This window comes from Liolophura sinensis, chromosome 8 (assembly GCF_032854445.1).
Source record: "Liolophura sinensis isolate JHLJ2023 chromosome 8, CUHK_Ljap_v2, whole genome shotgun sequence".
Lineage (NCBI taxonomy): Eukaryota > Metazoa > Mollusca > Polyplacophora > Chitonida > Chitonidae > Liolophura > Liolophura sinensis.
In genome coordinates, this window is record NC_088302.1 from 17,300,301 (window position 1) to 17,324,919 (window position 24,619).

General features: G+C 39.7%; 1 protein-coding gene and 1 long non-coding RNA gene across 3 annotated transcripts; both read left to right on the top strand.

The window, feature by feature from the left end:
* Positions 1–938: 938 nt before the first annotated feature.
* On the top strand, positions 939–14,781 carry LOC135473919 (uncharacterized). 2 transcript variants are annotated; one of them, XM_064753860.1, is made up of 6 exons: positions 939–1,010; positions 2,298–2,741; positions 8,623–8,793; positions 9,987–10,247; positions 11,016–11,272; positions 14,003–14,781. In XM_064753860.1, the coding sequence occupies exons 2-6, from the start codon at positions 2,425–2,427 to the stop codon at positions 14,713–14,715; spliced, it is 1,719 nt and encodes a 572-aa protein (XP_064609930.1). In that variant the 5' UTR covers positions 939–1,010; positions 2,298–2,424; the 3' UTR covers positions 14,716–14,781. The 2 variants fall into 2 exon arrangements, with proteins under 2 accessions (XP_064609930.1, XP_064609929.1); XM_064753859.1 differs by lacking the exon at positions 939–1,010 and having other exon boundaries at positions 2,254–2,741.
* Positions 14,782–24,041: 9,260 nt separating this feature from the next.
* LOC135473050 (uncharacterized) lies at positions 24,042–24,619 on the top strand. Its single transcript, XR_010444575.1, has 3 exons — positions 24,042–24,086; positions 24,297–24,373; positions 24,589–24,619. It is a non-coding gene; the product is annotated as an uncharacterized LOC135473050 (long non-coding RNA).

Sequence of the window (24,619 nt, forward strand, 5' to 3'; positions counted from 1 at the left end):
CCAAAGCTCTTTAGTTGATTTATATATTTATTTGATTGGTGTTTTACGCTGTACTAAAGAATATCACGGCGGCCAGAATTATGGTGGGTTGAAACCGGGCAGTGCCGGGGAGGGGGTGGGAGGTGGGAAGCCACAACCATCCGCAGGTTGCTGACAGACCTTCCCACCTCTGGCCAGAGAGGAAGTCAGCATGAGCTGGACTTGAACTCACAGCAACCGCACTGGAGGAAGGTTCCTGGGTCACTGCGCCGTGCTGTCGTCACCCCCATCGGCCAGTCGGTGGTTTACTTATTGCCCTCCGGTTTCATATCAATTTAAGTCCATTAATTTATTAATTTGTTTGTTTGATTGTTCAAAAATTGTTTATTGATGATGGTGGACAGTTTTAGGAATGGAGGAAACGGAGCCCGATAATAAACCACAGATCTTTGGCAAGCTACTAATGAACTCTCTAACATTTGCCATACATAAGTCCACAACATATTTAGCACAGCGGAAGACTTCTTCAATAATAGGGATACAAGGACGGTCAAGAGGATCTTCTAAAAATATTGGCTCTCGGCGGTAGCCTGACTTACATACGAAACATCCGCTAGATCCATTTGGATATTGATTGTAGCCCAGGCAGGATGGTTTCAGTAAAAGCAAAATGAAATTATGTTGTTGTGAGTATGGCCAATGGACGTTCTTGTCATTTCAGCTTAGACGAACTGCTGAGTGATACGCAGAATATAACTTGATTGACTTACCTAGCACCATGGTGCTCACTTGGCCAGAGTTAAGAGGTCGCCTTCTCCGCCCTAAAACTGTTGGCTATTCCAACTGACTACATACCAGTACAAGAAACTGGACGAGATATGAACTGGTTATTGCGAAAAGACGCGTTACGCGCATATGTACTTGAAACAGACTTTGCACCCTGCACTACGTATACTGTATGAACGGAGGAACTCACTGACGAATGGTTTCTCTGTCAATAACGATAGACCGTCAGCATGGCTCCGATCCAGGTGAGCAACACGTATGTAAACAGAGGAAGATAGTAGGGTCTCATGAACACACTTTTATTCCTATACTTCACCATACAGGCAATAGACCTCCAGTGCAGTCAGTATAAAAGCGCTCTTAGGCCTAAATGTCAATATAATAACATTAATCGTTATAAAACGATTTATTTATTTGATTGGTGTTTTACGCCGTACTCAAGAATATTTCACTTATACGACGGCAGTCAGCGTTATGGTGGGAGAAAACCGGGCATAGCACAGGAGAAACCCAAGGCCATGTACAGGTTTTAGGCACATCTTCCCACCTATGACCGGAGAGAAAGTCAACATGAGCTGAACTTGAAATCACAACGAAATCACTCAGTTGGTAAGAGACTCTTGAGTCATTGTGCCGCGCTAGCAAGCTAATCATTCAGCCACGATGACCACCCCACCCCCACCTTCCTTATAAAAGGAAGCAGAAGTTCAATTCAAATGTCAAATATCGCCAGTTCATAGACGGGAGATACTTTAATACGCTTATTTCATCACGCTCACTCTCACCCAACTTTCAACTCACAACCGCTGACGATGTTACTAAATCTTAGAATACTCAGTTATTTTGTTAAAAATTTCTCTCTATTTCGTTTTTTCTCTCATCCAAATTTATTTGCACTTTTGAAAATCACATGTAGACTGAGTTGTTTCATTTCTGTTTCTTTTCTCCAATGAAATACAGACTGTATGACTTTCCTGTTAGAGCTTTAGTGTCTTGAAACCTTCCTTGCAAGCCTGTCGTTGTTGATGGTAACGGTATAGGTCACACTGAGTCACCACTGTATTCGTCAAAATTATGTAACCCAGACGTGTGTAAATGGCGATTCCTGCTGTTTTCGAATCTCAAATCTATGAGGTTTCGCAGCATAGTTCTGATTCTTTTTTTCAGCAGTTTCTTTCTTTAATGTGAAACACAGATATGACTTTTGCTCTCAAAGGCGTGTCTCCTAATTGGTACACCACAGGAACCTATTTTGTGTGCTGTATACAAGATGTACTTGATGCATGTCGCGTTTTGTGGAAAGAGATGGTTTATTTGAGAGCTATATAGTGTGTACGTCAGTATAAGATCACCAGTTTTCCTCATACAGCATTCGCCTTAAAACATGAAGCACATGTCTTCGTGTAACGTATAGCCTGCTCTTTCCAATAGCACAGCAGCTACGGGCATTGGAGCTTAGCCCTCCTGTTGCAGGTCGGGTGGGCGGTGGGTGGCTGCGTCTATCTGTTTCTCCCCTCCCTTTACGAGCACAGGGCCTGTCAGAAATTGTCAGCTGTCTGGACGGTGCGGTGAGGGTGGAATTCCCAGGGTTAAAGGACGATGGTTTCCCCAATACGAAGTGCACTCACTCAGGGGACTGCAGGGATAGAACGATGAACAATGACTTACGTAATACGAGGACGGTTTTGGCTGGAGCTTGCAATCGCCTTAGTACTGTGCGTTCTGCTGGGACAGCCGATCACGGATGATCAGATTTATGATATCGATCTGATGATCGAAGAGACAATGAAATGCCGCCGGATCCCCGCCCTTAGTATGGCTCTGATGGCTGGGGACGACATCCTAACCCGAGGGTACGGCCTGGCGGACGTGGAGACGGGCAGGGAAGCGGATGAGAATACGGTGTTCTGTACAGGGTCTGTTGGTAAGGCCTTCACCTCGACTCTAATGGCCATGATCATTGACCAACACGGAAAGTGAGTACCGGATCCGTTAAAATTATGCCCATATCCACTTTCATGAAACTGGAGTGAGATTAATATAAACAATGTACTGTTAAATGAATTTGACAATGACTAGAGTTCAAAGTCAATACATTATTCAAGTAGGTCTTTGGACATGTATTAACTATTACATGTTCCAAATAGATAATGCCATCAAATGGTTTTTGTATTTGCGTAGTGGATATTTTTGCTAGATTCTGTCGAGATCAACATCAAACCCTGTAAAAAAATGGTGGCGTAAGCTAGTAAATATGTAGGCCTGTTGGTTGTATTTCTTTTTTCAGTCTTCTAGGTGCTTTTACATGTGTATTTTCACCAGAACACAATCCAGCTTAATTAGAGAGACACAGTCTCCTAGAAACAGGCAAGTTTGTACCAATTTATATTTCTCTGGTATTGCCAATACTTGTATACCAAAGTAAATACTTTACATATAACATCAGGAGACACGACAATGGGTTCCCAAAGATTAAGTTTAAAACTCATTCAAATCTATGTTCGATATCTCTGCTCTCAACTGCGTCATCCTCTCTAAAAGCTTCTATGTGCGAGTGGTACACAATATTGTGACAAAAATGCATATCCACATCATTTTGTGTGTTAGCCATACACAAATTAGGCACTTTGTTAACACTTCCACAGTGACAGGCGCATCACTCATACACAATAAGTGTGCCATTGATACACATATCACAGCTAGTGCGTACATTTACAAACATGTTTTTAGAGAGAACCGGCTGAGTTTTTCCTTTTAACAGCTTGGAGATACCAGACGTCTTTTTACACGATATAAATCCATTAACACTCTAGCCTCTGGCATCTAGTACTGAAGCACTTGTACGAACTATTAAATCTCTGTTACACAGAGACATACAGTAATTCCGCCTGATTGTTATGAAAGCGAAGTGTTTGAAGGTTAAAAGTTCCCTTAAGCGCAACGCCCATCTATGCCATAAACGAGACCTCACTAAAACTGGTCACGTCCGCACGTATTATTATGTCTCCGTCAACTCCTTCTACAACATCTTGAGACAAATGTCACTCCTGATAGTCTGAGTGTTTCTCTTTGCTGAAATGTCACAACGGTATACCGCATTTCTGCGTCATGGAACCCGTTTTATTTTTACTCGTTGTTACGATGACAAGGCCTGGTATCGTATGACAGCGCCACATCCACTCCACGTACACAAACTATGTTCAACCAAAAAATTGACTTTAAAAAAATCGTTAAGAGAACCAATCCTTTAAAAGCCTATTGCCGGCTCAAGTCTGCTAGAATAGTTTTTGTTGAGGATGAGAATGGTCTTATAATAAGATCAGCCGATTCCACAGTCGGTTTTTACTTAAGCCAAGATTTGAAATTCTCCTTGAATCGTTACTTTTTGAATCTTATTTGTAAAAATTGGGAATACATACCGGTTATATGTGATTAAGACATAAGACAATTAGACAAATCTTTGTCATAGTACGAAGGCCGCGTAAACTATGCACTGTGTTGGACTTCAAAATTTGGCCATAAGTCGAAAATCGCTTCGTGACATTGGTACCAGAGAAAACACTAACCCACTGGGCATATAAATTTTTTTTACGAAATGTCTAATTAGTTTGCTAAGGATCACAGAGAGAAAAAGCGACTATGGCAGAAAAGGTCTCCCATGCAGACAGTTACTGTCCGGGTGTTTCCACATGAGCTCGAACCAAGTAGACCGAGCTTCAGTCGTCTGATTTGTGCAGATGAGCTTTCCACCGCTGGATGCCTCAGTTGTATTGGGCGTGACATTTCTACAGACAGTGCTTGGGTTCCTTGTCTAATGTTGAATACTAGTATGTTTTTCCATTTCGTTTTCACGATCCTCACTATATCAATGATATTCATTCGTCAATTATGCGATTAGTTTGTATACTTGATGGTGTATTCCTTTCTCTTTCTGTAATACCTTACACCCGACACCCGAGTCTAGCTATGATTTTGACTCTCAAAACTCACACCATGTGCAGACGAATTCCACCCACATTGCATAAATATCTGCAGACACAGGCGCCTCCCAACGAAACGGAATATGTTGAAATCTAACTAGCCAATTTGGTATCTTTGATGACGACTGCTTGATCTCTTTCCAGGGGGTATCCAATCTCCTAGCTGTTACTGCAAGTTTACCAATAGATTTATATCTTTCCATCAAACTCACTTAACGCCTTTTATTAAAGCCTCTTAAAGTAAACAATGCATCAGTACAGTAAATATTTGTGCTCTGAATCTCATACTGTGTAATAAGGCAAGATGTTTCAAAAGAGTCAACAAAGGTCACACGACTCTTCCTTCTGTATTAAGTCATCGCATTTAAAAATATTTATGTAATACAAATCCGATATACCATTTCATTTATATTTTTCCAGCAAAATAAACGCTGTGAAACCGGATGGATCGTTAAGGCGAATGTTGTTAAGTCATTTTTTGTCATCTTTTGTACTTTGTTTGCACCTGCAAACAGAATTAGTTGAATTTTATTTTAATAATCCATATTCATGAAGAAGCTTTTAACGCATAAAATACTCGGTTTATTGTGGAAATCACACCTATTATGTCATTGGACATTGTGTAGTTAACACAGCCCTTTATCCGACTTAATCATGAAACGTGAACTCATTTAAATTTTTGAAAAAATCTTTAGGAACAAATATGTTAGTATATTTATTGGTACAGTTTTCAATTGTCTTTCACATTGAGATTTTCAGAAACAATATTCATTCTTCGCCTTTATTTTGGTATTGTGGAACAAAACTGAAATTGTTCGAGATGTTTTAATACAAATTAAAAGGATGCAAATATCAAAACATTAAAGATTATTGAAAAGTTTAATTTCATTTATAGTAACGCAGTTGAAGTATTGTGCCTACCGAATATCTAAATCATATACATGCTTACTCCACAAGAAATGATTGTCTCAAAAGTCTTTAATTACTGTCATTTAAATTTTATTCATTTACGTTATTCATGTGTCGGTAACATTCTGTACGCCTTTACTGATAGCAGTTTTTTGTTATCAGAATAGTATAGTAGCCATATATGCTAAGCCCTGCAGCTGAGTCAAAAACAATTTGACTTCTGTCAAATAGTGAACGGTGACGTGCAAACACGTTCATTCTAGTGTGTATCTTATGTAATTAATATGGTCTCTTTCACTATTCTCATTTTATCCCGTATAAACAATCAGAGCTACTTGGAAGTAATGAACACTTGACAAGGTAAAGCGAAATTCCTATCGGAGAAAGTCACTGCCTTTGCCACCCGTTATCGACACCACCTAGATTTTTAAACGAGAAAGGCTATCAACAAACCACCATGTCGTTTACATCTGTTCGCGTGTATTTATTAGCTACCATACCAGCGGCATTTCTCGTTAAAAAGAGTAACCTTTAGTACAGTCGTAAACAGAAGTGTCAAGCAGAGTTCAGACGTTAAGTACTAGATCTTGACTGTTAAGCTGAGGAATCGATCATTATATTAGGCACCATTGTAACCCAAAACGTTAATTTCCCGCAGGAGAATATAATGAAAAAGGCTGACATTCTTATAGCAATATCCGGTCGTGCATTTAGTTAAGTATCAATATATCACAAAAGTAATGTAATATAACCCTCGTATATGTACAGTATAGCTCATACTGTATTCATTAACATTGTCATTATCAACACAACTGTTTGATCCAATCTGACTAAGTCCCGGGACCACGAAGCGATGTTGACTAAAGTCAAAACTTGTCCTTAAACTCGGTATGTTCCTTTCCGTTATTTTAACAGATACTTTTTTTTGCAAAAACCTACCCACAATTTACGTTGTCAAGCAATATTTGACATTAAGAAGTAACAATTTTAACGTGATTTGAAGTTTTGATCACTTCGTGGTCCTGGGGCCAACATATTTATAACAATTAGCGGTATATGTAGATTAACAATTCACAACATATGTGAGTATGTATATACACTTTCACATTGGACGCAATCCCAGCAAGTCGACATCCACGTGACAGGAGAACTAATTAATTTCGGCAAATATATTTCAGATGTTAACTATCGCTGTTACACACATTGCCTTTTTACGACGTTTTAATTTGATAACGTAATTATGATATACAATATTAACCTCGAGGCTGCCAAGAGATATACATGTGCACATACATATTCCAAGCTGTGATATGAAACAGCTATAAGGCGAAGTTTAAACATATGTTTGGTGTGGATAAGTAAGACATCGTTTAACAGCCTGTGATGTTCCACTTAACCTGTGGAGCCTTTTACCTATATCGCCTGCTGTGATCGCCATTTAATTAATATTTATGGTGTACATATGGTTTGCGGGTGCTGCCGGTGTACTCTCCGCGTATTACAAGCACATTGCAAGGGAGGATGTTATAGGGGAAATGGCGAGATCATTACTACCGTTACTTAGGGCGTGTGCTGCTGGTTTCACATCGATGCCCAGGTTCGCTGTATACACGTTATCATATATTTGGCCATATGGTCTTATCTGACTTGTCTGTATGATAGGCGAAGTAGATGAAGGCCATTGGTAGTAATGGCGTCAGTAGTTGGAAGAGTGATGAGGATACTGTAGGTATCAGTAATGGTGGTATTGTTGATAACTATGGATGACAGTAACGAAGGTGCTATGGATGACAGTAACGGTGATACTATGGATGACATCAACGATGATGCTATTAATAAAAATATAATGGTCATATTTTAGATGACTAATTATGATATCATAGATGAGATTAATGATGATACTTTAGATGGCAATAACGGTAATGCCATAAATGCAATTATGATACTGAAGACTCGAGACAGTAATGTTGGTAACATGCATGCATGACAATAATGATGATACTACAGATGACAGTAACGATGACACTACAGATGACAATAATGATGATCCTACAGAAGACAGAGATGATGATTCTATAGATGACAGGAGTGTAGATACTATAGCTGACAGTAACAATGATACTATATCATGACAGCAATTATTGTACCATAGATGACAGTAATGATGCTACTATATACGACAGTATCATTGGTGCTATAGATTACAGTAATGACGATACTACAGATGACAGTAGCGATGATACTATAGATGATGGTAATTGTGGATGCTATAAATGACACTAACGACGATATTGTGGATGACAGTAATGATATCTATAGATGACAGTGATGATAATATCTATAGATGACAGTGATGATTATAATATGGATGACAATAGTGATGATACTGCAGATGACAGTAGTGATTGTACTACAGATACAGTAATGATGATACTAGAGATGACAGTAATGATGATACTAAAGATGACAATAATGATGAAACTACAGATGACAGAAATGATCACACTACAGATTACAGAAACGATGACATTGTAGGTGACAGCTATGATTATATCTACAGAATCTGTATTATCGTTATTATTGTTTTGCACAGTGAGAACTTCATGATTTGTTCACGAGTCTTCTGTACTGCATACCATTTTGAAAGTTTACTCTGCACAGTTTCGCTTAAAGTATTTTTTGAACCATTAAATCAAAATTTATGTAATAAACCAGCCGTAAATATGTAATGCCTAGAACTTAACCGAACACGTTTAAGAAATTCATTCCCCTGAGCTCTGCCCAGTTTCCACCCAACATAATGCTGACCGCCGTCGTATAAGTGAAATATTCTTGAGTACGGCGTAAAACACCAATCAAATAAATAAATAAATAAATTTAAGAAATAGAATCCTTACAATGCCCCTCATCACGGTGTACACCTTTACATGTATGGTATGGTTGATTTCGTATTACTTTCACATTGCAGTTTATCTTGGGATACCAAAGTACAAGAACTAATCCCAAGTTTTCAACTGCAAGATCCGCTGAGATCAGCGGAGACCACATTACGGGATCTCTTGGCTCACCGGACAGGTCTACAAAGCGGAGACTTGGCATTCCAGTCTGGAGGAGGCGTCACAAAGGACAACTTACTCAAGTACGTCTGTTGGTAAAGAGTATCTTCCAAAAGTTGTATGAATATGTCGTAGCTACAGTGTTTATAACACCGAATCACCAGTTTTTTCTGTCAAACACATAGCACACGTAATGAAAAGCTCACAGCATTTAGAGTAAAACCAGAGCAGTCTGATAATTGGCAAATGGTCACACAAACTACGACATCTTGTCAGTTTACATCAGTTGAGGTTTTATTCTCACTGTTCATGTAAATGCTTAAATAGTAGCATAAGCAGAACTACGGGAAAAAACGCAGTGACGTTACTTGCAATTTGTTAGACTTAAGTAGATGACAATAATGATGAAACTACAACTACGGTCTAGAATTGCTCAATATGCTGTGCTGTCATCACAGTTAACATACAATAACATTAAACCGACATATTTCTACGTCCAGGGATTGTGTATATGGCTAATCTGAACATCCGTGTTTCGTAAGATAGGGATATAATCAGCACCAGTTGCTGAAATCCCCATCCTCTCGACCCTCCACCCTCATCCCAATCCACTAATCAAGGCAGAGCTTCCAAGTTAACAGCCAAACTTTAAATACTGAGAGTTAGCCTTTGAGAGCAGACCCTATGCAATACTTAAGTTATTCATCTTAGTTGGTGCATGTCGTGTAGAGCATTATTGTTATTTGGCATACTATACCGGTTGGCATTTAATTCTGTCGATTGGGTTTCAGACTGAGGTCGAAGGTTCGAAACCCTGAGACGTCTCATTTCTCAGCACAGGAATGTGTTCTGTAATCACAATGTGTACATCTAAGTAACGACGATACTTTTGCTTAACCCCTAAATATTGAAACCTTACCTTTGGGTAAAATCAGCTTCAAAATAAAATATTTTGTCAAATAGTCACACGTATTATCTATTCGATTTACCTCAGTTGGGTCTTATCCCAACTGCTCATATATATTTGCATAAAAAGTGGCAACATACACGACATCTAATACCATTGTTATAGTAAGCAGAATTAGGTAAAAAAAAATGAGGCAGTGTTAGTTGCAGTTTACACGTCACTGGTCTAAAATTACTCAAAATGCGGCGTTGTCATCTCATTTAATACACAATCGCATAAAAAAACTTTTCACATCATTCTTCGTATGACGAACAATCATACATCGCCAGCTTTATCTATATATGACGATCGCGTTAATGTATCTTTCAGCGGACTGAGACATCTGAAAGAGGAAACGCCGTTCCGCGGGAAGTTCGTCTACAACAACATGATGTATGCCCTACTCGGGTACATAGCCGAGCTACTCGAGGGGAAGCCATTCGAAACCTTGCTGTCAGAAAAAATATTTCAGCCCCTAAATATGTCGTCAGCCGTTTTTGTGCAAAATCTGGAAAGATACCAAGAAAACTTAGCCCGACCATACACGCTCATGGGTGGTCACTTTGAAGAAGTGGATCTTGAAACAGTGAAGTAAGTTGAAACCTCATGTTCCCAAGCACAGTTTGCGTGATAACATTTACGTGAAAGTTGGTAAAACTACATTTTACTATGTTATCAGAAGTAAACAGACTCACAGTTAAGGCTTATCAGACACATTTGATCACAGCCATTAGGTTGAGACTGTGAATTTCTATGAAAGCAGTTTTTTAGTTGGCTAGATAAACAACTTGATGCTTTCAACTTCGTTGGTTTACCCTTGATTTTCAGAAAACGTGTCCTGAAGGACTTATTATTCAAGTTTTTATTATATATTTACTTCACTGGTGTTTTACGCCGTATATACTTGGCAAGAACATTTTACTCACACTATGGTGGCCAGCATTATGGTGGGAGGAAACCAGGCAGAGCCCAGGGGAAGCCCACGACCATCCGCACGTTTGTCCTGGGGTGAAATACATCTGCATTGAATGAGTTCAGTTTCAGAGGTTTCTTTAAGAACATGTTAGGTTTCCTACACTCTCCACATAAGATGCACACTATTTCTCTATGGATGAAAAAGAAAACTGTATGTTCACATACGATGCTTGCAAGCAACCAAGAGATAAGTGTTATGCTTGAATGGAGGTAACTGTTCATGTTATTGGCTATAATATGCTCTGCCTAAACAGGTTAGCATACTCATTAAGTTGAGCTCTGTGCCTGGGATGGTTAGAACATACCAGTAATGTAGCAGATGTCTTGAAGTGTGTCGTAAGTATCCTCTTTCCCAGTAACTTTTCCCCATTTATCGCTCCTCAGAGTTGTCGGTGATTTCCCGTCGACAGGAGGCGTGTGTGTCAGCGCCAACGACATGGGCCAGTGGCTGCGCTTCCTGTTGAGTGGTGGCCGTGACATGCGCGGAAATTACCTCGTCAAGGAGAGGCTGCTGAGGGATACGATGGCTGAACATATGGTTCTCTATGGGGGCATGTTTTCCAGGAAACTTCGGCCCAGATTTCCGGTGTCGGAAATAAACATTGCTTATGGCATGGGGTGGATACCGTCAAACTATAGAGGTAACAATTAGTAACGATCATCATTACAAATTATAAAGGAGTGATGTTGCAATTTTTGTTTCCAAAGTTAGTAACATCTATTATAGCAAAAGTACCAAAAAATAAAAAAATAACAAAAACGGTGATCTGTTTTTATAACCAAAGATGGCAGTATATTGCAGGTAAAGGCCGACAATTATATTTTATATGTGTATAAGAATTTTTCTAATATAAGGGATTTATATTGTTCATGAATAAAAACAAAACAAAAAGAAAGAAATCAAAATGTTTATATAAATATAAATAAAATATACCTATATATATATTAAGAATTTTTGAAGTTAGAGGATATATGAGTAACATTCTGTGATAAAGGGTAAGTTATTTGGGCTAATTTAGCTGTAACCTTTCAGGAATGTCACCATGCGTAAGAATTATATTTCCCTTATGCCGTATCTACATGATGTTATCTTATCTACTGAAATGACCGTATTCACCAAACTCTTTTTTATTAGAGGATTTTTATTATTCTGATCAGATTGACTGACTTTTCACATAATGAGACATTGTTGAATTCAAAACGTGTATAAATGCACTGCAAATTTTACCTTGTAAACACAGTTTACTCACTGCCACCCAGAGTTCTAAGGCATAAGCATTTCTCACATTTGCACAGTTGATGACATGTACTAATATAGAATTAATATTTATAAAAAAAAAAACATATCCTTTTCTGTTAAAATCTCGTTTTATTCAAATCTCATCGCGAGACAGACAAAATAATGCCAGATATTGAAAATTATTTACCAAAAACGATTTTATTTTGATTTTGTTCCAGAGTTTTGATTCTCTAGAGTAGAGTGTAATGTTTAGTGACATCTAAAATGATACTCTTAAACTTATGGGTCAAAGTGTGTCTATCCCTTGCGCATTCTGTCATCTGTATTTTCCTCAGCATCCACAGCTGTTTCGAAGTCGGACGTCTGCTTACGGAGTGAACATTTTCGTAACATTTCGTAAATCTTTCAGCACACTGGCCCACATATTCACGTCTGGGGTGAGGACTATTTTTTTCCGCGGTGCGTCGGCATGGTTATAATTACCGCCGCTAACTCGGGCTCTGACTTTAACCACCCAGTCACAATACAATGTTTTATTTGGTAACGGAGCAAAAACACCGCGGGACAGCGGGCACTGTGTTCGGTATTTTCTATAAGCATATGTTCCACTGTTGTAAGCCAGACGGTAATGAAAACCGGTCGAGTAGACCAGGCAATTGCCAGTTTACCATCCGCCTTTCTTCCCAGTATGTTAGTATACAAAGCTTTGGGCTGGGGTAATTGTTTAGACAAGGGCACAGACGAATTAACCCTCCATAGCATATTTAATTCTTTATGTCTCCGAAGCTATAGCAGAGACCAGTACTTGAAACAAAGTAATAGAATTTTCCGAAATATGTAAACTATACGCGATCAAATAACCGCCAGTTATATTTTTTGCTCGCCTTTCTTGTCAACCGACATCTTATAACTTCGTATACCATGTGCTGTGTGACGTTTTTGGCATCAACATGTATGTTTAGAATGTCAGCCACATGTATAGTTAAGTATGTTTTATTCGTTTAACTAAATCCTGGGGAGAATAAGGCGCTTGTTATGCTTGTAAGTCACCCTCGTTTTTTATTTACATACCGTTTACATCCAGGCGAATTACCGTTTGTATTACACACTAAACCCTATTAAAATTCGCCCCTTGTTCAGGCTTGATACAGAAAACATCATCGGAAAGGCATTTTGACAGACAACACACGTTGCAAAGTCTTGAAAAACCCATTTGGAGGTAGTTAGGGAAAGGCTTTGAATAGAACATGCGATGTGTGTTTCGTAGGGAGAAAGTTATGTAAGCCCGTAAATATAGTCTCGTTCGAAGGTAATTAAAGCATCTGTAATGAAGGGCGTAAAAGCTGTTCTACCGTCACTTCTGAGTCGAGCTTGGCTACTTTCCATGAACTCTGACAGAATTCAACAGTTGGCCCCTGTTTAACCTTAGCCTCTCGGCAACTGACAGAGTTCCCCTGCAGGCAAAGCCAGTTGATATAGTTACGTCTCACTCTCTTCCCCCACATGTTCCTCTTGCCCCACATGTTCCCCTCTGATCGCCAAGACTACTGGCCTTAGAAGAATCGCTGATACGAAACTACTCAATAGACAGGTGAAGAATTCTTTAGTGGTATGAACTTTCCTTCATAGACAGCTGATTGCTACGTCGTGATGTTTACATAATCTATTTATTAATACACTCATAAACCAAAAAAAACCAACGACATCATTAAGTGATCCGCAATTGCCTCTCTTCGAAAATTAGCTCTAAACTTCCTAAGGGGGCGACATGACGGGCTGACTTCGACATCACAGCCACAATCGCCTTGTGGTAAGTGCAACTCGTAGGTGGAAAGAAAACTTGACTGACCCATGGCGATATTAAATACAAGCACGACGAAAAAATACAAAGAGCCAGCAAGAATCACCTAGGTTCCAGAACTATCGCAAAATATTGGAGAATTGCCGTAAGCTTCAAATCCAACATTCATATACCAGTTTTCGTATACGAGTATACCTCATTTGCCAAGGTCTTTCATTCTTTGCATGTTGTAAAATGAATAATTTAGACATTTTATTTATGATAGACGATAAAGCATCAATCAACCATTCCATCAATCAATCAATCCTTCACTGTATCTTTATGTTATAGGGTTTTCCCGTGTCCACCATAGTGGCTCGCTTTGGAGCTATACCAGTCATGCCTGGTTATTCCCCAACGAGAAGATAGGAGGGTTCTTAGCTCTGAACGGGCCCGTGGGGTCGGGAGCAAGTCGGGCCAGAGAGACCATGATGGCGTACATATCAGATATTTTACTGGGCGAAGAACCCTGGCTTAACGGTACAACGGGATGTGAATATCCGAAACCTTGGGAGGTCTATCCGGAGCTGCGGTACAACATCTCCAACATTGTCTACATCGGGCCGCCAAAGCGCCCTCTCGTGTCGTACACAGGCAGTTTTCACCATCCACTTTACGGCAAGGCCGTTGTTGAGCTGTCCAATTCCAGCTCGAGTCAATTGCGGATTTTAATCGGTAAAGTTTACAGCGCACAGCTCTACATGCTAGACGCTATCGATCAGTTTTTGTTGGCGTTCGATGGGATGTACAAATTTCTGACGTACTCGGACGACAAACAGCGCATAGGCTCTGTCGTGTTCAATATGACCCAAGCTTTTGGCGATGACCAGTATGTGGCCAATTCTTTTGTCCTTGGCTTCTTGAGTGGGGATCAGTATGATTTTCACAGGGACCTTAGCTATTATAATCTACCCTCCGTAGAGGTGAACTCATCACAGAGGAAAAGTCAGCATTTTCTACTGCTTCTGACTACCTTTGTCGTTTTGATAAATGATTTATGGTAAAACTCTGTATTATATGATTTCTGCCATGTATGTGTTAATAGACTGTAATATACCGGTATATATGTAAATGACAACGCTGTTTTCAGTGTGTGCTTTATGTCGCCCGTGCAAAACTGTGATACCGCTATATCCTTCAAAAAACTTAAAATTTTTTTGAACTGATGTTTTACTCTGTAATTTCGAACTTTTCATTGCATGCCGGGTCTCTGAGTGAAAAAAAACCTGCAGACACAAATAAGTCTGAACAAGTGGAATTCGGTGATGATATGGATGGTCCGCACTGATATCGGACGTTGTTGCAACGAACTGCAGACGACATTCATACAGCCTCTGAGGTGATCGGTACTCTGCATAAATGATTGGTAAATTGACAACATGCCAGATTTCATGGGTTAAGTGTGACCATTTGCCTATGTTATCACACCCTTGTCGCTGTGCTGTTTTATTCTCTGCGCTGAAGTCTTTTACAAAAAGCAACTCAAACAACTCAACCATTGCGCCGGATCGTAAGCACTAGTGTAAGCGACATAACTACGCAACTTAACCGGAATCGCCACGAGTTGTACTCCGTAGGTTTGGTTCAAAGTTGAATGCCGTCGTAAACCGTGTACATATTACCGTGTACATATTACCGTCTGCTTTCAGTTGGAAAGGGTTATAGCCAATTACTGTTAAATTTTCGTCATGTGACACTTTATAAAATGTCGTTAGGCCTACGCGTACGTAGTTCAACCTTAATGTGGTATGCACTGCGGCTACTGGGGTCAAATCAACTCTGTATGCCGAGTTTTAAATGAATTTCGAACAGTTCAATCTCTCCCGTGTATGCCGAGTTTTGAATGAATTTCGTTGGAGATCAATGCCAGTCACCAATGCGGCAAACCTCAATGAGCTCGCTCTGCGAGTAAAATTCTGTTCGTTACATATATGATAAGGTTTGTAAGTTAGAAGGTCGTTGGTTTATTCCGAGGATTCTAGTATCCTTCAGCCATAAACCTGACCACCGCCATTAAGTCCAAACAATAAATTATATGATTCCATTCTCTTTTTAAATCATTTTACACAATATACCATTTATAGTATCAATTCTTTGTACACGACTAATCGAATTCGAAAACTCCACTGCACTTCCTTGGTTACCCTGCAAATGTAAAGTCGATAGGATGAGCGATTGTGGAAATAATCGGACAGACATATAAACAGAGAGTCCTTGATCGATGGTTGGATGCTTGGCCACAAATAAACAGATAGGTTGAGGTCGCCTTAAAGGATACATAAACCGAATGAAACATTTTTAGTACATGTCCGGGAGACCCAGTTCAGTCCCATGTCCGGATACCTGGTTCAATCCCACGTCCGAGAGACCCGGCTCAGTCCCACGTCCGAGAGGCCCGGTTCAGTGCCATGTCCGCGAGACCAGGTTCAGTGCCATGTCCGTGAGACGCGGTTCAGTCCCTTGTCCGATAGTTGTTTTGTCTTCACCTTGCCTCTCCAAATCCGAAACTATTTAGGAGTTTACAGTCGACCGTTCGAGAAATGAGAACGCCGGGGGTGTTACGAGTGGTTTACCTCCCCTTACCTCTGCGCCGTGCGGGATCCGTCTCATACACCATTGTTCCTCGCTCATGGCAACGTCATCTCGACGCTCGACGTCGATCAAGTGAGGAATTCTTCGCGTGTTTTGCATAGAGTAAGGTAAGTCAGTATCCATCTGAAGCTACCTGCCATGCTTAAACATGTCCTCGCTTTGCAGGAATTCTTCTGACTCTTAGTGAGAATTATTTGCAGAATTAGAGAATTAAATTGTCTAAATTCAATCATTTTAAAGCCACTCTGTAGTTTAACAGGCCTAGCTTCGGTGAAGTGAGCCTGTAGACATTTTGATTTTGAGAGTTGGTGTGTATACATTCCTTGTCGAAGACTGGGATACAAACCGTATCTTGTGTGTCAACGCGATTGAAAGACAACGAGGCCTCATTTAACATTCAGCCGCAGGCCCACACACTCTGTCCATTATTATTGTTGTACGTACAATCACTCGGGTTGGAAAGTCTCATTGACCTCCGTCATTCAATCGTCATAAATAAATGACGTCATACCATTGTACTTTGTTTATGACAACGCCGCCTTGACTATTGAGGTTGTTAAAGTGATGTTGCATGGCGGACAGCAGCGGTAAGTTCATATCTGCCAAATTTCAGAGACTTTCCGTTACCGTTTAGGGGGTCGAATGCCCTGTGGATAAGATTCATACGCTATTTAGGCTATATCATTCAAAATAGCTCTTCCACTTAGACCCACGCCACTCTTCGAGGCAGAAGTCTTGAACATGTACCTTTAGTTTGGGGGTGGGGGTATTCAGGGTAACAATTGTGCAAATCAGCCTTTAATCTACCTGAGCTCTGGCATTCAAACCACTGACCTCATTCCTACTTGAAAAATATCTCAACAACACTTTTATTGCACAACCATCGTACATATGAACACATAGGGGCCTTAAGGGCTATTTATCGTATTAAAAGAAAACTTCAAAGGGGTGCCATCAGGTTTATTATTACATTTTTTGTTGATTCTAACATTTTTCAAAATTTTCATATCTTGTCTGATCCAGCCATACACACTACAAATTATTTCAACACGCTCATCGTGTGTCATGGCCACTGACAGACATCGAGGCCTCATTTAACTTTCACAACGTGCTTTTAGCAACAGACCGACACCCTCCGTCCATTATTGTTATACGTGTACAATCATCCGGGTCGGTAAGTCCCGTTGATCTCCGTCAGTGTAACGTCATAAATAAATGACGTCATATCATTGTACTTTGATTATGACAACGTCACCTTAACTACTGAGGTCGTTCAAGCGATGCTACATGGTGGATAGAGGCGGTAAGTTCATCTGTGAAGAAAAGTACATTATTTCTAATTACCCCATGCCCGTGTCGACCTTTGCGCATGGTTTGTAGGATTATAGTGAACAATTTCGGAGACTTTCAGTTACAGTTTAGATAGCAGAATACCCTGTTTTCATCCATGCTATAGGTGTGCATAAAATTCATAAGCTATTTAGGCTATATCATTCAAAACAGATCTCCCACTTAGGCCCACGCCACTCTTCGAGGCAGAAGGTGTTGAACACGTATGTATTGTTAGGGAGGAGTGGGTTCGGGGTAACAGTTTTGCATTTAACCTTTAGTCTACCTGAATTCGTGTATTCAAACCACTTTCCTCATTCCTGCTTGAAAGCCTAGAAGCCTCCAATGCTATTTATCGTATTTCAGCAAAACTTCAAAGGGGTGACATCAGGTTTATTATTACATTTTTTGTTGATTCTAACATTTTTCAAAATTTTCATATCTTATCTGATCCAGCCATACACACTACAAATTATTTCAACACGCTCATCGTGTGTCATTGCCATTGCAAAACATAGAGACCTCATTTAACCTTCACAACGTGCTGTCAGTTACAGGCCAACACTCTCTGTCCATTATTGTTATACGTGTACAATCATTCGGGTCGGTAAGTCTCGTTGATCTCCGTCATTCAAACGTCATCAATGAATGACCTCATATCATTGTACTTTGTTTATGACAACGTCAACTTGACTACTGAGGTCTTTCAAGTGATGCTGCATGGCGAACAGCGGTGGTAAGTTTATCTGTTAGGCAAAGTACATCATTTTAATTACCAGGTAACCTGTGCATGGCATGCAAGATCATGTGGACAACTTTCGAGCCTTTCCATTACAGTTTAGCGAGCCCAATACCCTATAGTCACCCATGGTACAGGTGTGCATAAGGTTCATACGCTATTTAGGTTGCACCATTTAAAGAGCCCTCCCACTTAGGACTGTGCCACTCTTTGAGGCAGAAGTGATGAACACGTATGTTTAGTTGGGGGGGGGGGGGTATTATTGGGTGGGGTTGTTAAGCATAACAATTTTGCAAAATCTGCTTTTTTAAAAATTCTTGTGTTCAAACCTCTTTCCTTATTCCTACTTGAAAAATATCTCAACACCACTTTTATAGCGCAGCCATCGTACATCTGTACACATAGGCCTTCAGGGCTATTTGTCGTAATAAAACAAAACTTCAAAGGGGTGACATCAGGTTTATTATTACATTCTTGTTGATTCTAACAGTTTTCTAAATTTTCATATCTTATCTTATCCATCCATACACTCTGTAAATTATTTCAACCCGCTCATCGTGAGTTATTGCCATTGAAAGACATGGAGGCCTCATTTAACCTTCACAACGTGCTGTTAGTTACAGGCCAACATTCTCTGTCCATTATTGTTATACCTATACAATCATTTGGTTCGGTAAGTCTCGTTGATCTCCGTCAATGAAACGTCATAAATAAATGACGTCATATCATTGTACTTTGTTTATGACAACGTCAACTTGACTACTGAGGTCGTTCAAGTGATGCTACATGGCGGACAGCAGGGGTAAGTTTATCTGTCAGGCAAAGTACAGTACTTTTAATTACCAGGTACCCCATGCTTTTGTAGCTCTTTGTGCATGGCATGCAGGATTATGTCGACAATTTCCGAGCCTTTCCATGACAGTTTAGCGAGCCGAATACCCTGTTTTCACCCATGCTAAAAGTGTGCATAAAATTCATAGCTATGTAGGCTTCATCATTCAAAAGAGCCCTCCCACCTAGGCCCACGCCACTCTTTGAGGCAGAAGTGTTTGACACGTATGTTTAGTTAGGCGTAACAATTTTGCAAAATCAGCTTTTTAAAATTCTTGTATTCAAACCTCTTTCCGTATTCCTACTTGAAAAATATCTCAACACCACTTTTATAGCAGCCATCGTACATCTTAACACATAGGGGCCTACGGGTCTATTTATCGTATTTAAACGAAACTTCAAAGAGGTCACATCGGGATTTCTTGCACAGATAAAACTATAGTATTTTAAACTATTTAAGAGTAAACTGGTTTTTACGTTTTTTTTTGCTTCTAACATTTTCTAAATTTTCATATATTATCTGATCCAGCCACACACTCTACAAACTATTTTAACCCGCCCATAGTGTGTCATTGCCATTGAAAAACATAGAGGCCTCATTTAACTTTCACAATGTGCTTTCAGTAGCAGGTCGACACCCTCTGTCCATTATTGTTATACGTGTACAATCATTCGGGTCTGTAAGTCTCGTTGATCTCCGTCATTCAAACGTCATAAATAAATGACGTCATACTCTTGTACTTTGTGTATGACAACGTCAACCTTGAGGTCGTTCAAGTGTTTCTGCATGGAGGACAGCAGTTGTAAGTTCATCGTTAAGACAAAGTGCATCATTTTAATTAGCCCGTGTTTGTGTCGATCTTTGCACATGGTTTGTAAGGTTATAGTGAACAATTTCGGAGACTTTCCATTACAGTTTAGCAAGCCGAATACTCTGTCTTCACCCATGCTATAAAATTGCATAAAATTCATAAGCTATTTAGACTGTATCATTCAAAACAGATCTCCCACTTAGACCCACGCCACTCTTCGAGGCAGAAGATGTTGAACGCGTTCGTTTTGTTTGGATGTGGGGCTGTTCAGGGTAACAATTTTGCAAATCAGTCTTTAATCTACCTGAGCTCTTGCATTCAAACCACTTTCCTCATTTCTTCTTGAAAAATATCTCAACAACACTTTTATTGCACAACTACCGTACATCTGAACACATAGGGGTCTTCAGAGCTATTTATCGTTTTAAAAGAAAACTTCAAAGGGGTGACATCAGGTTTATTATTACATTTTTTGTTGATTCTAACATTTTTCTAAACTGCCATATCTGATCTGATCCATCCATACACTCTGTATATCATTTCAACCCGCTCATCGTGAGTCATTGCCATTAAAAGACAGTGAACCTTCACCACATGCTTTCAGCCACACGCCGACACAGGCCACAGGGTCGGCAAGTCTCGTTGATCTCCGTCATTCAAACGTTATAAATGAATGTCGTCATACCATTGTACTTTGTTTATGACAACGTCACCTTGACTATTGAGGTCGTTTAAGTGATGCTGCATGGCGGACAGCAGTTGTAAGTTCATCCGTAAGGCAAAGTACATCATTTTAATTAGCCCGTGTTTTTTGTTGATCTTTGTACATGGTTTTTAGGATTATAGTGAACAATTTCCGAGACTTTTCATTACAGTCTAGCGAGCCGAGTACCCTCTTTTCACCCATGCTAAAAGTGTGCATAAGATTTATAAGCTATTTAGACAAAGCCATTCAAAACATCTCTCCCACTTAGGCCCACGGCACTCTTCGAGGCAGAAGATGTTGCACACGTATGTATTGTTTGGAAGAGGGGGTTCAGGGTAACAATTTTGCATTTAACCTTTAGTCTACCTGAATTCTTGTATTCAAACCATTTTCCTCATTCCTTTAGGAAACTTATCGCAACGCCACTTTTACTGCACAACCATCGTGCATCTAAGCACATAAGGGTCCACAGTGCAATTTATCACATTTAAACAAAACTTCAAAGGGATGCCTTGCACAGATAGAACTAGTATTTTAAACTGTATAATGACAAATTGTTTATAACTTTTTGGGGTGATTCTGACATTTTCTAACTTTTCATATATTATCTGATCCATCCATACACTCTATTTAAATTATCTGAACCCGTTTATTGTGTGTCTTTGCCATTGAAAAGACATCGAGGCCGTGTTTGACCTTCGCAGCGTTCTTTCAGCCACAGGCCTGCGTCCTCTGTCCGTTACTGGTATAAATATAATCAATCGCGTCGGCAAGTCTCGTTGATCTCCGTCATTCAAACGTCATGAATAAACGTGCTGTCAGGCACAGGCCGACATCCTCTGTCCATTATTATTATATGTTCTATCATTCCGGTCGGCAAATCTCGTTGATCTCCGTCAATGAAACGTCATAAACGAATGACGTCATACCATTGTACTTTGTTTATGACAACGTCACCTTGACGATTGAGGTCGTTCAGATGATGCTGCATTGCGGACATCGGCGGTAAATTCATCTGTAAGGCAAAGAACATTATTTTTCACTACCCCGTGTTTGTGTCGCTCTTTGAGCATGGTTTATAGGATTTTAGTGAACAAATTCAGAGATTTTTCATTACAGTTTAGCAAATCGAATACCCTATGTCACCCATGCTACAGGAGTGTATAAAACCCATACGCTAGTTAGGCTCTGCCACTCAAAACGTAACCGGCCTCGATAATTCAGTTGGTAGAACGTCCGCTTCGGCAACGGTAGATGCAAGGTCAGTCCTGGTTTGGGTCATACCTGAGACCTTACAAGAAGAAGTTGTGGCACTAAGGACTCCTTCGTCGTCATATGACTGAAAAATTGTTAAGTACGACGTTAAACACCAAGCACTCAATCACTCACTCACTCAAAACGGCTCTCCGATTTAGGCCTGTACAGCTCGTCGAGACTGGAGTTCACTCTTCAACGTGTATTTATTGTGTGTGTGTTGATTCATGCTTAATTTCCTATATTATTTTAGACCATAGCATCGTTACATACGGTGAAGAGGTTTTAAATGTGATTCACCATACTTAGTATCCAACTCAACTCCATGTATGTATTTCACCAAATTGACGTTTGCAAACTAGAAACATTTTACTTGTGAAAGATGAAAACGATAAACCACTAAGACACCGCGTGTCATGGGTAAATTTCCACCCCTCTCTCAAACAACCATTTAAGCCCGATTGCATTCAAACGTTACACGGCAACTTTTTCACTTTTCTCTGCTAATCATTATATCTGTCTTCCTTCAGATGAAACACTGGTCCGTTCTGACTTCAACATGTCTTAATGACATGAAACTCTAATCGCTCATCAACTCTTAAACTGTTCCAGACAACCAGATTGTCGGTATTCGTTTATGTCCACCCTGTTTTCGCATCAAATCTGTACATGCACATGCATGGCGTATTGTTCTTCTAATAAATAAATGTGTACAGGTATATATATGTACAGGTGTATATATTTCTTTATTGACAGCTTACAAGTACAAGATGACGAAACCTGGAGAGGGAACAGAGCCCGAGAAGATCGGCGATCATGTCCTACACAGCAATTCGGAAGGTAACCAAAAGTTAAATATATATGTGAATTATTCATGGTTACCGAGTCAGATGACATCCCATCTTTCTGGATTTACTTTTCAATATATTTATTTTATTATATACTTGTATAAATTATCACCCGACGTGTCCTTAACCTGTCAGATATATTTATTTGCTGTCTCCACCCTCATATGTTCATTTGCCATGCATAACTTACTGGACTCTCGTGTGCCGCGCTGTATAAACTGTGTCGGTTCAAACCGCTATATAGCTGGTGACTGATGACGAACGTCATGGGTTCGAAACCAGCATCAGCTCGCTCGGCTGTTGCCTTACATTGGGTACTTGGGGCGGTTTTCTTAGGGTTCTCCTCCATTTGGATTCTGCAATTGTACAGCACAAAACAATCAATAACTGAGTACCTACATTTGCTTTGTCTGAAACCGCCATCTTTATTTAATAACCATACCCTTAACTTGGTGTATGTATTCCAGATTTGGTGATAGAAGACGCGGGGTGCCTAGAGGGACTCACCCAAATCTTCTCAACCACCTGGTCTGGCCCCTACCTGGGGTCTCTGGGTTCCTTCCCAGACATCTCAGACCGCTACCTGGAGGCCAGGATCTGGCATCATAAAGGGCTCCTGCCCACTTCCATTTTACCAGCAGATGTCAGGCGGCTTGAGGTAATTAATGGCAGATGTATACGCTCAAAAAATTAATCTGTTAATATCAATATTCTGTTGTCTGATGATACTAGAATGTATTCTGTTATCGTAACATAATGCTGTGTCATATTCAACATAATATCCTGCTAGTCTAATAGATTCATTTTGTTGAATTAATAGATTATGTGTGTTATACTGAACAGAATAATATGATCCAATAGCAGAATACATTCTGGTATCACTCAACCTTCTGATTTTCTGTTAAAATTAACAGATTAATTTTTTGGGGTGTAGGCACATATCACCATAGTCCCACAAGTCTTTGTATCGAACTAGTTGTTAGTTGCCTTCATAAGCTAACGGTTGAGCTGATTCCTGCCTTGAAACAGGCTAAGGAATGCTGTATATACGCATGCGCACTTTGACTTACATGTAGCGAGGTTAATGTATAGATTTCATTTCCACTTAATAAATACTTAGCCTGTCAAACGGACATGCTACAAAGGTAGGCCTATTTATTATCTCGGGTTTTCTGTTTGTTTTCTTTTTAGTTGGATCCTTGGTTGAGAGAACTTGTTTGCCGAATTCAAGTGATTGATTATAATACTATGTATGGAGAATACAGTAAGTTACTGATGTGTTGTTTTTCTAATTTTGTCTTTAATTTGAATTTATTATTTTACAAACATTATAAAAGCAAAACGGTAAGCAGGTATATAATACTTGAGTCACCAACTGCAATTTTTTTACGGTTTGTATCGATAAAAGTAGAATAAAATCATTTTCTTGAAAAATTACTCTAGATAAATTGAAGTTTTCTGTTGTTCGTTACAGCGTACTTCATCAAAATTTTTGCTAAAGTTCCGGAAGCCCCTATCCAAGGTTTGGAAACTGAGAGTGTCCATCCACGGGTAAGTACTACAAATACGTATTACTTTATGGTAACAACAACTGAAACTGGATAATAAGTCAACATTTAATTCTTCATCATTTAGAGTTGAAACATAGAGCTGGTATTCGCTAGAAAAACTTAAAGATTTGGATAATTCACGATTATTGGTACTTGTAACCACTCAGCTTGCTTTACTCATCCGTGACGGAAAGTTCTTGGTTTCACCTGTTTCAGCCATCGATTGAGGCCAATAATATCCGACCAG